This window comes from Petaurus breviceps, unplaced genomic scaffold, assembly GCF_028583685.1.
Source record: "Petaurus breviceps papuanus isolate PSGF00001 unplaced genomic scaffold, PetGlider_PUasm1.0 229, whole genome shotgun sequence".
NCBI lineage: Eukaryota > Metazoa > Chordata > Mammalia > Diprotodontia > Petauridae > Petaurus > Petaurus breviceps.
In genome coordinates, this window is record NW_027185903.1 from 12,930,697 (window position 1) to 12,948,534 (window position 17,838).

The 17,838-nt window shown below is 38.2% G+C and overlaps 1 protein-coding gene across 1 annotated transcript in view; it reads right to left on the reverse strand.

The window, feature by feature from the left end:
• The window catches only part of OXCT1 (3-oxoacid CoA-transferase 1), a 179,456-nt gene that overhangs the window by 27,900 nt on the left and 133,718 nt on the right, over nucleotides 1-17,838 (reverse strand). The window contains exon 14 of the mRNA XM_069096229.1: nucleotides 13,076-13,165. Coding sequence (XP_068952330.1) covers nucleotides 13,076-13,165 — 90 coding nt within the window. The remainder of the gene's footprint in view (nucleotides 1-13,075; nucleotides 13,166-17,838) is intronic.

The following is a 17,838-nucleotide window of genomic DNA, read 5'->3' on the forward strand; positions in this document are numbered from 1 at the left end:
AATAGGGCACCGGCTCTGGAGTCAGGAGGACCTGAGTTCAAACCCAGCCTCAGACACTTGACACTGGCTAATTGTGTGACCTTGGACAAGTCACTTTACCCCAATTGCCTTGCCTTCCCCTCTACAAAACAAAAACAACACAAAAACCAAGAATTTCATATGACTTACTCCTGTACTTTTATAAATGTTTCTTAGCTATGGATATAAAACCCATGCTCTTTTAGAAATATTTTGGGGTAAAGGCCTCAAAAGTACAGACATATAAAATGTAGACAATATCCCTTTCAGGTGTCAAAATTTCCAGTAATTGTATTGCTAAGAATTACAATGGCAGGGATAGTCTCAGTGAGAGATTTCTCACTTGCAAGTGTCATTAAATAAAAGTGTCTCAGAACCAAGAGTGATTGATTTCTGGGTCTGAGTTGCAAAGTTGTACATTTCCAGCTCTTTCCGGCTCACTAAAATAATAAACTTCTTGAGAAGGCAGGGATTGAGACATTTTTATGGTTCTATCCAGAACACCTAGAACAGGGCCTTGCATTCAGTAGCCATTTATTGTTTGTTGAACTGAATTAGTACAGGACTTTGATACATAAGGCCAGTTATATAACAATCTGTGGCGGTGAAGGCACAAGGGAAGGAGGAAACTATGTAAGGGATGTTTAAAAAGTTTAAAAGACCAAGGAAGATTAATACTTAAAAAGTAACAATTTTAAAAAGCTCCACAGTAATAAAGTGAAGTTCTTTCTCATTTCCCATATTTGTCACTACCTATCTAACAAATGTGATATGTATGCAAAGCATTTTGCCAACCTTGAAGTAAAGCATTATATAAATTCAGTCATTTTAGTTGTGTCCAACTCTTCATGACCCCATTTGGGGTTTTCTCAGCAAAGATACCAGAGTGATTTGCCATTTCCTTCTCCAGGTCATTTTATAGATGAGAAAACTGAGGCAAGCAGGGTGCAGCGACTTACCCAGGGTCACACGGCTAGTACGTGTCTGTTGTGGTTTGTCCTTTGTTCTCAAAGAGGACCATGACTTGAGGAAGTTTGATTTGCAGGTGAATTGGATTTAAGTGAGGGAGGGCTGTGCAAAGTCACCAGCCTCACTTTCTCCTCCAAGCGTCATCTGAGTCCAGTGGCCAGATACAGATCAGGACAACTGGAGTTGGTCCAGCAGTAAGTATCTAAGGCTGCATTTGAACTCAGGTCTTCCTGAGACCAGACCTGGCACTCTATCCACTGCTCCACCTAGCTGCCTGTATTAACTGTCGTTGTTACAGATATCACAAAATGCATTTCTTCTTTAGACAATACCTGAGTGGTGGGTGAGGCAAAGCATGCCACTATTTGTGGCTCAGTTCTAGAAATCCCAACAAGGTATGTGGAGGATTTAGCACCACTGCCCTCCCTTCACAGGAAGGTCAGTTACTCCTCTGCTCTTCAACAATGATCTTAAGGTTTGGAGAAGGGAAAATTAGCTCCCTCCCCCGACCACCACTGAGAACAGCAACAATAACAACAACAATTACAACAAAACAACCCAAATTTGAAGACCTTCATACTCCCCCCTAGGGAGTACAGAGTATATGGAATACTCAGTTATTGAATCACTGTGATTATCATCCTATTCCAGAGGAATCTTGAAAAAGCAAGTCAGTCTAGACAGAGAAGAGAGGAGAAAAAAAACTCAGGCTTACTCATGCTCAGTTTATGCTTGATAAAAGATCCCTACTTATCCTCAAATGGCTTCAATTATAGTATGAAGCAAAGTTGAAGCAAAGAACATTCACATTTTAGATGAGCCTGCAACAAATTTGGTTTATGGACAAACTGAAGAGAGAAGGGGGGGGCGGTGCAGAGAAGAGGATATGAGAGACAGAGAGACGGGGGCAGAGAAGGGGATGTTGAGAGAGAGAGAGAGAGAGAGAGAGAGAGAGAGAGAGAGAGAGAGAGAGAGAGAGAAGCAGATAAGAGAGAGATGGTGAGACAGAGAGAGGGAGAGAGGCAATTGTCTAAACAGGAAACTAAAATCTAAAAGTGCATCCCTCCAAAGTAAAAACCTTAGAGCTTTAAGATCTGAGGAAGCAGGTCACTTATCTCCCAAAAAGATATTCATTGCCATGGCCTAACCTTTAATTTCTCAAAAGGTTGCTTCTATGTGAGCCTTCACCCAGAGATAAATGAGTTCTGAATGATGATGACCACTGGGCATGATGGGGGAATGGCAATAGTTTATGGGGGAGAGGAGTGGAGGGACCAGAACCCCAAAGTCTGGAGGGAATTCACTAGGCTCAAGCATACTTTGAAGTCAAGATTGTAAAAGTTTATTGTTATGCTTTACAGTGGGAAAGAGTTCTTAGGGAACCTGCAAACTTAAAGAAGACATAGGCATAGTTTTTAAGGAGTTGAGGCAGTTAAATCAGGTGTCAATTATGCTAACTAGGTGAGTAAGGGTGGGATTAGGGAAGAGTTAAGGAGTGGTCAGTGCTTAAAGGAACATGTACTTTTAATATCAACTGCACAGGCGTATTGCCCATAATTCACTGGGAAATAGCCCAAGGAGGGGCTACCTGGAGGTGTGGTTTTAGGCTTGAAACGTCACTAAGTCAGCTAGCGGTCAAGGCTGACTGAGAAGTGCCTGGTCTGCCACCCATCAGTGTCATGTTTGACAAGATGGATGCTGGGAACCAAGGCTGACAGAGACTCAGTATGTGTATAATTGGCTAAGTAGTTAACTTACAGATAGTGCATTGAAGGATTCATTACAGATAGTGCATTGAAGGATTCATAGGTGCAGCTGGGCACTTTACTAAGGGTAGATAACATTTGCCTAAGCTAAAATGTTTATAGATGGTTTAGTGAAGGATTCATAGGTATAGCTTGTTATTGTTTCAAGCAGAAATAAACAGTTCATGAAGGGGGAAGGGGGAAGGGGCAGAGTCAATGCTCAGAGGCGGGGGGGGGGGGGGGGGGGGGGGAGAGTGTGATTTTACAGACCGATTTTACAAACTGACTTTACAAACTGATGTTACAAACTGATATTACAGACATAGATCCCAAGCACCCCATCAGGCACAGAGCTCTCTTCCTATTCTAATGATATCTTGCAGTTTCACCTTGAGGGATTTCTTTCAGGCTCAACATCTCTTGGTGTAGAATAGGATAATTTTCTGCACTAGCTCAAAACAATATTATCAGATAATTTGAAGCTTGGTGGAAGCTTGACCAGGGTATTATTGGTAAGTTCAGTTTTATCACAAAATGAACTTATGCAGGATGCTCCATCATCACTATATAAATGGAAAAGGCATCATTCAATTTAGCTCAACATTTATTGAGCATTCACTGGGTGCCTGGCATTGTATTAGGTTCTGGGTGTACAAAGATTGTGTAAGAGGCTCAGTGGATAGAGCACTGAGCCTAGAGTCAGGAAGACCTAGTTCAAATCCAGCCTCAGAAACTTACTAGGTGTGTGACCCTGGGCAAGTCACTTGGATAAGTGTTAGCCTTAATCCACTAGAGAAGGAAATGGTAAACCACTCCAATATCTTTGCCAAGAAAACCCCATGGACAGTATTGATGTGCTATGGTCCATGGGGTTATGAAAAACTGGAAACAACTGAGTAATTGAACAAGAACCCACAAAAATTAGAGCTGGGGAGGAAGGTATTTGTCCTCAAAGAGCTTTTATTCCATTAACAACCAAGTGATGGCTTTCAAAGTCTAAATCTTAAAGGCAAATAAAATTAGTCCCAAATAGGTTCTGATCATAATAAACTTGCCATAAAAAAGATCTCTCTGAGCATCTATAAATCCAAAGAAGTTAAACTGAACCGATAATGACTTTACTATTTCAAGGTTCTTTGCCCCCAGATGATGGAAAACTTCAATCCCACTGAGGCTTAGTCAACAATCTTTCTGAGTTGCTGTGCCTGATAATTATCTACAACAATTTGCTCTGTCACATTTAAAAGGGATAAGCTACATAATCACTATCCAAAAAAGCATCCTTGAAAAGATTTTCTCAGATTAAATTCCACAAAGCTAAGTAGCCTGGATTGAAAGCCCATCTTTGTCACATACTGGCTATTTTTTTTTTTTGCTCACTAAACATTTATTTAATTGATTTGCCAGGGTCAGATAGCCAGTATGTGACAAAGATGGGCTTTCATCTCAATGCCCAAGTGCTGATCTGCACTGGCACTCTATACCAAAGAAATTAAAGGCTAGAGCCAAAGCAAACAAACAACACAAAATAAAAAAATAAACAACCAAAAATATATCTCCAAAAGTCTAAATCTGTTGGTTTCTGACAGTTTTGTACAAAAATAATTTAGTGTTTATTTAGGTTGCTTTTTCTAATGTTTCCTGGGGAAAAAAATACTGACAGGGCACATAACTCAAAAGATTTCCACATAAGCCCCTCAAAGAGTCATCTACATTTGGCACAGCTTATACCTTCCTAATAGGCCAAATTATTCACCAAGATATATACATATATGTGTGTATACATATATAAACTTCATAACAATGTAATTACTGGCTCTTTTCTTCTCTTCAGGATCCAGACCTCCTGTTGGTCAAAAAAATTGAAATATAAATAAGATCTAAGCCTACTACAGAAATAGACCTCTCATTTGTTGCTATTAAAATAGATGCCTAAGACTTTGCTTCTATAAGGTAACTGACAAGTGTGACTAAATCTCTTTCCTTTCATAACCTGAGATGTAAACTCTTGGCAATAGATCTTCTATGTATTATTTGGAGAACAAAATCACCTGCTTTGACATAGTCAAGAGAAAGGGTAGGCACTTGGCAGGGTAACAGAGTCAAGAATTTGAAACTAGGAGTCAAAAAGTTTGGGTTTTGTTCTTGGATCTGCTGTTAAGGTGTTTCGGTGTTCATGCCAAGCATGGAAGGAATAACAAAAGCCTTCATAATAGCTTTCTAAACTGGATTGTGTACCTCTGAGCTCTCCTAATAAGTGCTTAAAAATGCTTAGTGACTGACTACCCTAACCTTTCCTTCACTGTTGCAAGATCAAATTTCTTAATGTACCGGTGTGATCAAGTCAGTTCCAGCTCTGTGCTCAAGAATCATCAATGATTCCCTAGTATTAATAGGATTACAGGATTTAGATTGTTAGGGAGATGCCAGAGATATTCTAGTCCAACCCCCTCATTTTACAATTAAGGAAACTAAATTTTGGAGAGATTTTAACTTTCTTCAAGTCACGGAAGCATTAAGTAGCGGCATTAAGATTGGAACTTCTGAATTCAAATCTAGTGTACTTTGCACATGGCACAAAATTCCAATATGGCATTTAAAGTACCCTACTTAAATGCACGTAGGTGACTCTTTAGAGAGGTGGCCTTTCAAAAGCAGCCAAATGTATTTAATTTCATAAACAAAAATGATTCTGAGCTTACAAAGCAAAAAACCCCCATCTCTCGTAAAGAAAAGCATTTATTTGAAGAAAATTCTTTCCAAATTTTTTTTGTTGCTGCTTTGATGTTGATGTATATGTCAGGAAAGGTCTTTTGTCAGAACTGAAGTCAGACTCAGCCTGAATTATAAACTGAGTTATAAACCACTCTCCTTTTACCCATTTTATGTCTAGACAAAGTTATGAATTAACCTTGCCTTACACTCTCCTGCTTTTTTTGCATTCAGGTCTTCCTCTATGCCTGGAACACTATCTCCACAGCGCCAAAGCCCAGCTAAGGCACCATTTCTTTTATGAAATATGAAGCATTCTATGTTCTATACCATTTTTTGCCCATGAAAGTGATCTTCCCCTCCTCTCCTTAAACATTCTGCCTTGTAGCATATTTATTTCCATGTTTAATCTTTCATACTAGAGGGCAGCTCTGCCTGAAAGCAAGACCATATAGGGGTTTTGTTTACGGTTTTTGTTTGTTTGTTTTTTAACATATTAAGGTATTTGGTAAAAGTCTGTTGAAGTGATTTTTCCCCCTATTAGACCATGAGTTCCTTGAGGGTAGGGGACCATATTTGTTTTTTTTTTCCTTTAAAACTTGTTTATCCCCCAGTGCTTAGCATAGGGACTGGTACAAATTAAGCATTTAATAAATGCTCACTAACTGACTAAATTGCTGAAACTTGAGAGGAAAAAGGCATTTATAGGGGCTTAGGTGGCACAGTGAATAGAGTACCCTCCCCTGGAGTCAGGACTACCTGAGTTCAAATCCAGCCTCAGACACTTAATACTTACTAGCCATGTGACCTTGGGCAAGTCACTTAACCCCAACTGCCCTGACTTCCTCCCTCCAAAAAAAAAAATCATTTATATGATCTCTTTGTCAAGGCTTGTGGCAGATCTTTTCATTCATTAATGCCTTCCACAAACAATTATACCAGTTAGTATATTTTCCTTGCTTTTACAAGAGTGCAAAGAAGTTCCATTAGGGAATGGAGTTACCTCCAATAGGAAGTAGCTTTAATTAAAAAAAAAACACACACACTACAAATGCATTTTTTGTTAGTGGGTATATTTGCAAATTGTTATTTTCACATGGCGGGGAAGAATAACTATCTCTAACCGTGATCTTACTTTTTAATTCCTATATACCCACTGAGAGCAAAACAACGTGGAAACAACATTTTCTATTTCCCGTGAAAAGATTCAGTACAGAGGGTTGCTAGCTAGATGTGTCAGGCAGCAATAGCCACCATTTGTTTTCCTTTATCAGGAATTCCAGCTGAGTGTAAAGACAAAAGTCGAAGCAAAAAAATCCAAAAACAAAGAGATAGAGAGTTGGCTAAATGCAGCCTTCATGTTTTGCAAACAAATGCACAAAAATAATTGAGGCTGAGTCTGACTTCAGTTCTGACAAAAGACCTTGCCTGACGTATGCGTCAGCATCAAAGCAGAAACAAAAGAAAGTTGGAAAGAATTTTCTACAAATAAACGCTTGTCTTTAGAAGAGATGTGGGTTTGCTTTGCAAACTCAGAAACATTTTGTTTATGAAATTAAATACTTTTGGCTGCTCTCGAAAGCCACCTCTCTAAAGAGTCACCTATGTGGATTTAATTTCTATTGCTCCATATTTACACACCAGTGATCACTTCATAATATTTAGTAAACAAATTGTGGTAATTTCATATTTGTTACAAGTTTCACTACCTGACTGATTCATGGTTCTCATTACTTTGGTGACTGAACTTCCTCATGGGGAGGAAGACCTGGTCCCTATCCTCCAAGAACTTATAATTATTACTAGTAATTGATTTACATATTTTTTTCAAGCAATTGGGGTTAAGTAACTTGCCCAAGGTTACATGGCCAGTTATTTTGTCTGGGTGTTAAGTATCTGAGGCCAGAACCAATCCCCGGTCATCCCGACTCACTCTTACTCACTGTGCCACCTAGCCTCCCCTGATTTATGTATTTAAGGACAGGCATATCCTTATTTAGGATAAGGCATATCTCCCAGATTCATGCATTAAGTTATGTAACACCTACCACCACTAAGCTGAATCATGACTACTTACCACCTGGGTTTATAGAATGAAAACAAGAGGATTTAATTTTAAAACTGAGAATGAGAAATTAAGAGAGAACATGACAAAGAAAATACCATGTAAGGACAGTCAGCCAAATTAGCTGAAACCCAGGCCCCAGGTCTGAAAGCAATTAAGCTGAAGTTCAAAAAAATCAGATGGTGGACAAATAAGAATGTTAATAAAAATAGATAACAATACCCAAAGTCCTGATTTCATACTTCTTCAGAATACTGAAGATTTCTGCTACCAAAAGCCTCATTATTCTAGACCTTTAACTGCAGTATTTTTTTCAAAATGCCTTCCAAGTGGCCTTCGTCATTTGCACCTCTAAAAGTATCTCATATACCTATGAGGAAAAGCTTACTACAGAATGAAAACATAGATTATTACCTAATTGGAAGCAGCTTATTTTTAAAAAACTCAAATATATTTTTTGTGTGTGTTAGGATTTGTTATTTTTACATGCCAACATCTGGAGAAAACAGACTTTCACTTATCTCTTGATCTTAAGTTTCAGCATCAATTTGAGGGTCCTGCACAAAAGCAAATTTGCAGAGAGCTTCAAAATTCAAAATTCAGCTTCAAAGGTTTGGATTGGTCTTCTTTTTAAATAGGCTACAAAATCTGCACTAGTCATCTCCATATTTACAACTAATAGAACAGTAATTTAACAAGGCCCACATCCAAGGGGTAGCTACTACACAGTAAGTTTGTCTGAGAGGTTCATGATATTTTATCCTTCACTGTCATTATCTAAATGATTCTTGCAATATATTGGTGATAGTATAGCTAAGGAGGCATCCACATCATTGTTTCCATTTGGTAGATAATAATTGGTAATAATTATAAAGAGCTTAACACCATGCCTGGTACATAGTAATATATAAATGTTAACTATTATTATCTATATGATTAGATAAGAGATTATAGAACAGAAAGAACTTGTTACAGAACAATTCAGTGGCACCGTTGGGAACTGATCCCCCCCAAGTCAAAGGATCAGATGACAGATGTCATTAAAAGGGACCTTAGGGACCATTTAGTACAACACCCTGCCTTCCACTGAGGCCAAGAGATGTTAAGAGACTCGTCCAAGATGACACAAACAGTAAGCAGAGAGAGAATTTGAACTTAGCTCTTCTAATTCCAAAGTTGGAGCTCTTTTCACTGAAGAATGCTTCTTCTCTCTTAATCCTTTTAAAAGATCTCATGGCCTCCATGCAGGCACTTCTTGTTCAGACTAGCTCAGATATGTTGATAGGGTCAAATATTTCTGCTGCCACTAAACACTGAAGGACTAGAACTATTTCTTACCATTGCGTTCCATTTTTATTATTAATTATGACAAATGAACAACCTGACTGTGTCTCCAGAAGTGCATAGCTTACAATTCTTATCAGTAGATGATCCATAGAACTATCTAGGATCTTGGCAATACTAGAGTGTAAACATGTAAATTTTGGTGTAAAAAACATTTTTTAAAAACAATAATAAAAACATGGACCCGAATTCTGTTACCTACGTGATATGTTATCCCCAGATTGACAAGAAGTGTAAAACAGCACTAAATAATAACAATGTACACCCAGTTCTCCTCTTCATGCCTGGGAGACAGGACCTGTACATTCATTAATACAGGAAATCTCCAATGAGGAAACTGTCCAGCAACGCAGATTAACACTTGCTTTATAACTTAGTCTTAAGAGAATTCCCTGGGGCACCTAGAAATTAAGTTACTTGCCTTGTGATGATACACGGCCAGACTGGGGATATGAACCCAGCGGCTCTCTATCCACTATGCCACCATATATATGGCTTAATCCTCATTGTTTCCATTTTACAGAGAAGAAAACTGAGAGTCAGCAAGGTTAAGAGATTTGTCCACAGTCATACAGTTAGTCAAGTGGTAAAACTGATATTCAATCCAGAACTCTGCTTCAAGTCAAATGTTCCTTTCAACTCTATCATCCTGCCTCACAAAAAGACTTATCATGTGTCTTGGCCAGACAGCAAAGGTCAGAATCATCTTGCTATCAAAATTCAGACCAAAATCAAGGTCAACAGCTAACTGACAATGGTTCACTTTAACCCAGTAGAAAGGAGTGGGCTAAAAATTCTGAAGATCCGATCCCAGTTCTAACTCTGACACTCACCAGCTTTATGAGTATAATTCATTTAAATCTTTCTGAGTGTCAGATTCCTCATATGTAAGATGGGGAAAATAACTATACCATCTGCTTAACAAGGTCATTATAAGGAGAGCAGGACCAATAAAATAAAAATGACAATTTTATCTAAACTGATTTATATACTCAATGCTATTCCAATTAAATTACAAAAAAAAACCCTGTTTTGCTGAATTAGAAAAACATAATGAAATTCATTTAGAAGAACAAAAAGTCATTAATTTCAAAGGAACTAGTGAAAAAATGTAAAGGAAGGTACTTTAGCAGTACTAGATCTTAAACTATATTATAAGGCAGTAATTATCAAAACTATCTGCTAATGGCTAAGAAATAGAAAGGTAGATCAGTGGAACAGAGTAAACACAATTCACAGCAGCAAATAAATATAGTGACCTAGTATTTGACAAGTGTAAAGACTTAAGATGCCATTGACTATAAAACATAGACCTATGGGACTGTTGCAGGAACCTGGTTGGTGCATGTCTGACTCAAATCTCTTCTCACACCAGTCAATCCTTCACTCTGCTAGTACAGCGATACACTGAAGCACAGGTATGGCTACCTCATCCCTCTATTCAATGAAGTCCAGCGGCAGCCTATTGCTTCCAGGATCAAATATAAAATCCTGTCTGGCTTTTAAAGCCTTTCAGAACTTGGCCTCTTCCTACTTTTGTAATCTTCTTATGCTTTATTCCCCTCCAAGACTCTACCAACCTTATCAATTCTAACCATTCCTTCCTGATCCTAACAAGATTCTCATCTCCTTACTCTTTGGATTTTCACTGTCTGTCCACCATGGCTGAAACTTTCTCTTCTTACCAGCAACTCCTGGTTTCCTTTCAGACTCAGTCAAAATCCCACCTTTTCAAGAAGCCTTTCCTGATCTCCTTCAAAGCTACTGCCATCCCTATGAGATTTATCTCCAATTTATTCTGTATATATCTTATTTGTACATAGTTGTTTACATGTCTCCACCATTAGAATGTAAGAGGCAGGCACTGTGTTTCTTCCTGTCTTTGTAATCGCAATGCTTAGTACAAAGCCTGGCATATAGAAGGTACTTAAAAATGATTTAACAAGAACATTTCAAAGCTGATGCTTCCTTGTATAATTTTACCAGTGCTACCTCCAAATAACATTTGAAGTTAAAAAGTAAAATTAAATAATCAAGGGTGAAGTCTGGACATAGCAAAACAAAAAGCTTACAGAGAACATAATTTTAGGCATAAGAAGCACAGACTTTGGATAGATACCTAAGTAGTTGTGGTAAAATGAACTAATACAAGGGGACCCCAGGCAGAATAGAGAAAAGAAATGCTTTGAATACATAACATAATGGCATGTGAAACAATGGGGCCTAGCTATGGACCGATGGACAGTAGTGTTCATGGCAGGCTGACCAACCTGGTGTGTAGTCATCATCAAATGGGGCTTCTTTTACAACTTCATGAAACAGAAGCAATGGTATAAATAGGACCAGCCTCCAAAAATGGCAGCTGCAGCTGAAGACCAGAGTCTGAGCTATATAGAGGTGTTAATGCAGAAGGGGCTGCTGCTCAAGGAAAAGTGTTTACATACACAGTTAGCTATCACCATTGTAATACCATCACTGAATAGGAAGGACACCAAAAATAGATTATTAAAGCCTGAACCAAAACATGTTGTCACATCTTTTCCTATACCTTTTAAAATGTTTTTACTTCTCACATAAGAGGCAAATATTCAAAGAGAAGGGTACCTTTTTTAAAAAAAGTCAAACTGTTTAGGTAAATGATGACAAACAATTATGGCATATACAAAATAATTACAAGCTCTTTGGATATAGTAGAGATAGGGACTGGACCTGTAATTTCATTGGTAGAGGGAATTCTGTTGTAAAGAAACTCCTTCTGCCAATGGAGGCCAGCACCTTCTCTGACACTTATAGTTTTAAGAATTACCAAGAGCGCTGAGAAGTTAAGTGATGTGTCCCTGGTAGCTCAGTCAGTTCTTCCAGGCTCTGAGGTCTGCCCTCTAGCTGCTAAACTATATTGCCTCTCATTTAGCATTTAGGAGACTAAATAAAACAAGCATAGATTAAAAATGTTTTTATTCATCCTATTCCTCTTGAAAATATATTTAAGCATCTTCTTTACCTAGGCAGAACTAATTATTTATGCTAACTATCTTGAGGATTATGTGTTTTTGTCACCTAGCTCGTGTTCTAGGGGAAGGATCCATATTAGGTATATGTCCTAGTTTTAGAACAATGTGGGCTTTCAGAAAAACTGCCTTCCCGGCAGTTCCACAAATGAGACATTCCCGTCTCTTGGCTACAGGCATTCTCTCTGGCTATCCCCCATACCCGGAGTGTTCTCCCACTACGGGCTTTCTTTAATTCCCAACTAAAACCCCACCTTTTACAGAAAGTTTTCCCTAATCCCTCTTAATTCTAGTGCTTTCCCTCATTTAACTATTTCCTGTCTATCCCATCTATAATGTGTTTGTATTTAGAGAAAAATGTATTTGTGTAGAGCCTCTGCCTCTCCTCTCCAAAAGAAGGTAAATTTTCATGGCCTAAAGCTGTCTAGTTAACTTAGGGTTTACTGACTAGATGTCTTTCTCAAACACCAAGCCTCAAACCCATTTCACTCAGGAGCTCATAGATCAGACAACAATAGGTCCCTGCCCAAGCACCACTTAATGGCTATTTTGGGGGCTCTCCTGGCTCAGAGGGAATGTAAATAGTAACTGTTTCTCTTCTAGTCAGCAACCCCGAGGATCCTTCCCTCCTAAGTTTGATTTTATTATCATTATTATTAAAGGGGCCATCCCTTGACACACTTCTTAAAAAAGCCTATTCCCTGAATGGGCCATACCTCACTCTAAGTGAGAACCGGAAAAGACTTTGCCCATTGCATCCTGGGTCATCTCCAGTTGCGGTGATGAATATATGGCCACTGGTCCCAGCTGGCTACAAAGGAGAAAATGAGGCTGATGACCTTGCACAGCCCTCCTTCACTCAAATCAAAATCAACTGCCAGTCATGTCATCATGATGTCGTGGTGCTCTTCAGAAATGAAGGACAAATACACCACCTATTTCCTGTCTATCCAGTCTGTAACTTGTTTGAACATAGCTGTTTGTCTATTGTCTTTTTCCCTTCTCTGTATCTCCATCACTTAGTACTGTGCCTAGAACATAGCAAGTGATATACAAATGCTCATTCCCTTCCTCTTGTTCCTCCATTATATTATCCAGCGGACTATAAGTACCTTTAGGGCAGGTATGGTCTCGTGGTTCCTTCGTGTCCCTAGTTTTTAGCACAGTACTTGGCACATAGGCATTGCTATGTAAATGATCGGGAGCACTCTTACCTTTGCTGAATGCTCCATGGTGACCACCACTTTGGTTTTTGAGCTGGACACCAAATCCATAGCACCGCCCATTCCTTTCACCATCTTGCCCTGCAAGCAAGAATCACAGCATTAGAAGAAGCCACATTTCTCCAAATTAATTACTTGTGTGGGAGAACCAAGTCAAGCTGAAGGAATATTACCACTGGAACAAAGTCTAATCAACTAATCTACTTGCTTGTTTATTACCACTGTCAAAACTCCTGTGCAGGGAAGCTTAGAACCCTGGTATTCGATTATCTCAGAGTTGAAAGATAAAGTTGAGGATAATGTGTGAAAAAGTCTTGTTTTACAAACACATACATGAATTTAATTTCAAGTAAATAAGCAATTAGAGAATTCACAGATATATAAGGTAACTTTCAGAACATTTGTAGACTCTAGGCACCCATATTGGCAGGATCACAGAAATGCTAGTTTAGAATGGAAGAAACTTTAACACAAATAACTTTCCACACTTATTTGTATCACAGCAATTTTAATTACAGACATTTTGTTAAATCATCCTTTCCAATCTCCTGCACTGGAAGACAATATTCAAGTACTCCACCAAAGGCAGTAATGGCATTTTCCTGGGGCTAACATAAAAGTAGTCTGAAAAAGTAAACTTTTTTCAAAATAGGGGTAGATCATTCAAATCCCTTTCAGAAATACCAGACCATTCCTGAATGATGGTCACTCTGACAACTTCTTCCCCACCCCCTGCCTCACTATCTACACTGCTCTCTTTTCAGAGAGAAGAAAGAGCTTCTTTCTAAATATTAAGGTCCAGGGAATTGGATTTTGCTCTTGCTCAAATAAAATCAACAAGAAAATCAGTGACACTTTGATCTGAGTCCCCAATTCTTCTAATATTCTCCAAATTCCTTAACTTTTGTTTTTCAACCCAAGACTTTCTAGCTATCTAGAAGACAGAATTTCATACTGCATTTCCTTATTTTGATGAGTATTTAGAGAAAAGGTTTGGAAATCTCTTTTCACTTGGCATAACCTAGAGCAGGCCTGCACAACCTGTGGAACACCAAAGGATTTCAGTTGGCCATGAACAATGCAGAGGAAAACATATTTTGTACGTAGAGGAAATCCTTTGGCTTGCTGCAAGAGGCCCATGGGCGACAGGTTGTACAGGCATGATCTAGTGCCTCCTGACTGGGCCTGTGTCAACAGTGCTGCTCAGACTAAAAGTCTGAAGAGTAGAATTCTTTCTTGGCCAATGTTAAATATTTTAATAGTTCTACCAGCTATGTGATCATCCTTAGGCTATCATTTCTTTTTTTTTTAACTTATTTATTTACTTTTAGTTTACAACATTCAGTTTCACATTTTCTCCCCCTCCCTCTCCATCCCTCTTCCCCCTCAAAATTAAAAATATGCTTCAAATAAAAAATATGCTTCAATCTGGCAGCATGCAACCCAGTATAAATTCTACAAATACCTTTGCATTAAACATTAGTCAAATTGTAAAGAAGTGTTATAACCAATGGAGTGAACCATGAGAAAGAAGGAACAAAACAAAACACAAAAGAGAGACAGCAACTAGTTTGCTCCAATCTGCATTCAGATTGTAGTTCTTTTCTCTGGATGTGGATATATCCCTTTCCATCATGAGTCTTTTATGGTTATCTTTTAGCTTAGGCTATCATTTCATCAATTCAAAAATCAGATATAACAAGGGTGCTACTTTCTACATTGTACGTTGTGCCGTCTTGTGCACTAAGGAAGTCACCAAGATGAACAAGGTCCCTGACTCAGAGGAGAGGGAGCAAAAGGTGTGTGCATAAATGTCTATGGAATAAAAGAGCATGTGATATTTTCATAACACAACCAAAAGAAGTACCATGAGAATTAGGGAGAGATTAATACTGGTTATGAAAGAAAGTTTCATGGAGGAGGTGACAGTTCAGCTAGGGCTTGAAGGATGGATTGGATTTCAATGGGGGAGGTATGTGTGTATATATGTGATAAGGGAAAAGGGGAAATGGAGTTTGGAGGAGGATGGGGAAAGTGTGAAACAACTAATGTGGAGAATATGATAGAAAATCAATTAGAGCTCAATTAAAGAATTGCTGGGTGGAGGAGAATTCAGCTGAGACTATAACTTATGACTTTAACAGTAAATCCTCTTCATTGGGTTTCATGATTTTCTCCTGCGATGTTCAGAAAACCAAAAGCTGTAGTAGAAGAAGTAGATGGGTTTTCTGAAGGGTAAGATAATTATTACTAAGACAAATACAGAAAAAAGGGAAAAGGGTAGAGAAAGCATGGGTCTCTGTGTGAGAGATGAGTATTTTTTCTTTTGTATTTAATAACTAATTGTTGTATTAGGACCAAAGTTTTTCCCCTTTTCTACTTCCTCATCCAGAAACCAACCAGTGTGGGGAATCTCTCTTAAAGATTTACCCAGGCCAAGATCTAATCAGACAGTAAAAGAAATTCTAAGTTTGGGCTAATAGGTGTATTCCTGCTTATGGTGTTTGAGCAGACAGGTCTGGGAAGTGTAGATTATCTGTTTTGCCCGACAGGTGATAAGGAAATTAATGTCTCTTTGATCATGATTTGGGTGATCTAAATCACATACCCTAAGACCTTCATTTTACTACAGCCCAGCCTCTCACTGTAATATTCATTTTCTTATTACTTGTTGACCAATCAGTTGTTGATTACCACTGCACTTCGAAGGGCATATAAACTGTGAACCCATTGCCATGAGGTGTCTTTGGTCTAAGAGAGACAGTCAAATGACTATCCTTTTATTAAAATGCTGGCATTAATAATAAAATGATTAAATTACCCAGAAACTATGTCTCTTGAACTTTTTAATTGTCATATAAGGCAATAGGAAGGATATTGTTGAACTTACTGACTATAGGAGAAAGAAGCAAGTGAAATCAAAATGGTGGAAATGAACTGGGGCGGGGGGGGAATGGAGCAAAGGTCACAATGAGGACAAACAAAAGGTTCAACAGGAAGGAAAAACTGGGGGTTAGATGAGAAACTGCCAGAGGGGAATTTCAGAGCTGTGACTATACACACATGCATGCATGCAAACATACATTATATATAGCTATGCATGCACTTATATAGGTATAAATTCAATAATGATTGGGTAGGTCTAATATGTTGCCATACCACAATGATAGTTAAAGTGGAGTAAAAATGGAGGTTATAAGCATTGAGGTTGTTAAAGAAACAGTTAAGTTAGAGGGTTAGAAAGTGTACATATATAAGTAGGTATGTGATATATACTTATAGATTTTATATGCATATAAATATATTAATTTACATTAGTTATAACATGATATAATTATATGGGTATATATGTATATAATTATATATAAAATCTCTTCTACCCCTTACTATCCATCTCCAGCAATACGTGTGTATGTATATCTCTATATATGGGTAGAGAGATAGATAGACAGACAGACAGATAAATGGATAAATAGATAAAATAAAAAGACTATAGCTCAATAACTAAACTAATGGGGGAAGTTAGAGAAGTATTCAGGAAGAAGGTGGTTGACAGTAACAAGGATGAAGAGAGGGTGATATAATCAGACAGCATGAATTTCAAAGGAAAGGAGGTTGCTAAATAAGAATGACAGAACAGTTGTCCAGAAGTGGCAGTGAGAAGCAAGGAGAGTATGAAGGCCTCTCAATCCATTTTCATAAGTAAGGCTAAGTAGGAGTTCATGCCATATAAGAATTGGTTTAAAAAAAACTGGGGGTATTTAATCTAGAGAATTTAATACTCAAGGAGGTATGTGTGGTACGTGTCTTGAAATATCTAAAAGCCTGTTATATTTGGCAAAAAAAAAAAAAAAAAGCTGAACCAGTAACAATGGATGGAAGCTGAAATGAGGAAAATCTAGGGCAAAATTCAGGGAAAAAAAACCCCAAAACTTCCTGCCCAGGAAGGGCTGCCCAGGAAAATCATAGGATCACAGATTTACAAATGGAAAGGGAAGAAGTAAGGAAGGGAGGGAGGAAAGGGGAAAGAGAGAAGGAAGAAAGGAAAAGAAGAAAGATAAGGAAGAAAGGGAGACAGAGAGAGACGGAGGCAGAGACAGTGAGAATGAACTGTGAAACAACTTGCCAAAGGGTCACATAGGCTGTAAGGGATAGAGGAAGAATCCTAGGTCGTCTGACTCCACAGTCAAGCACTCCAAAGTCAAACACATGGTACCAAGCTGTCCCTTAGGTAAAGGCTTCTCCTTCACTGTCTTCCAAGTAGAGTCTGGCTGACCATTTGTCCAAAATGCTAAAGGAGGGATTCTATTTTTTTGTTTAACATTTACTTTTTAAAATTTTCAGTTCAAAATTCTCTCATTCCTTTCAGCCCTTCACTCAACAATTGAGAAGGCAAGCAATATGATACCCATTACATAGGTGAAGTCATACAAAACATATTTCCATATTAGGCATATTGAAAAAAAAAGGCAGGAAAAATTAAAATATATATATATATATATATATATATGTTTCAATCTGTATTCAACATTCAAAAGTTTTATCTCTTGGGGCGGCCAGGTGGCTCAGCAAGTAAGAGCACCAGCTCCAGTGTCGGGATGACCTGGATCAAATCCGGGCTCAGATACTCAGCACCACACCCAGAAATAACTGGCCATGTAACCTTGAGCAAGTTACTTAACCCTGATTGCTTTAAAAAAAAAAAAGTTTTCTCTCTCGGATTTGAATATCATTTTTCATTATGAGTCCTCTGG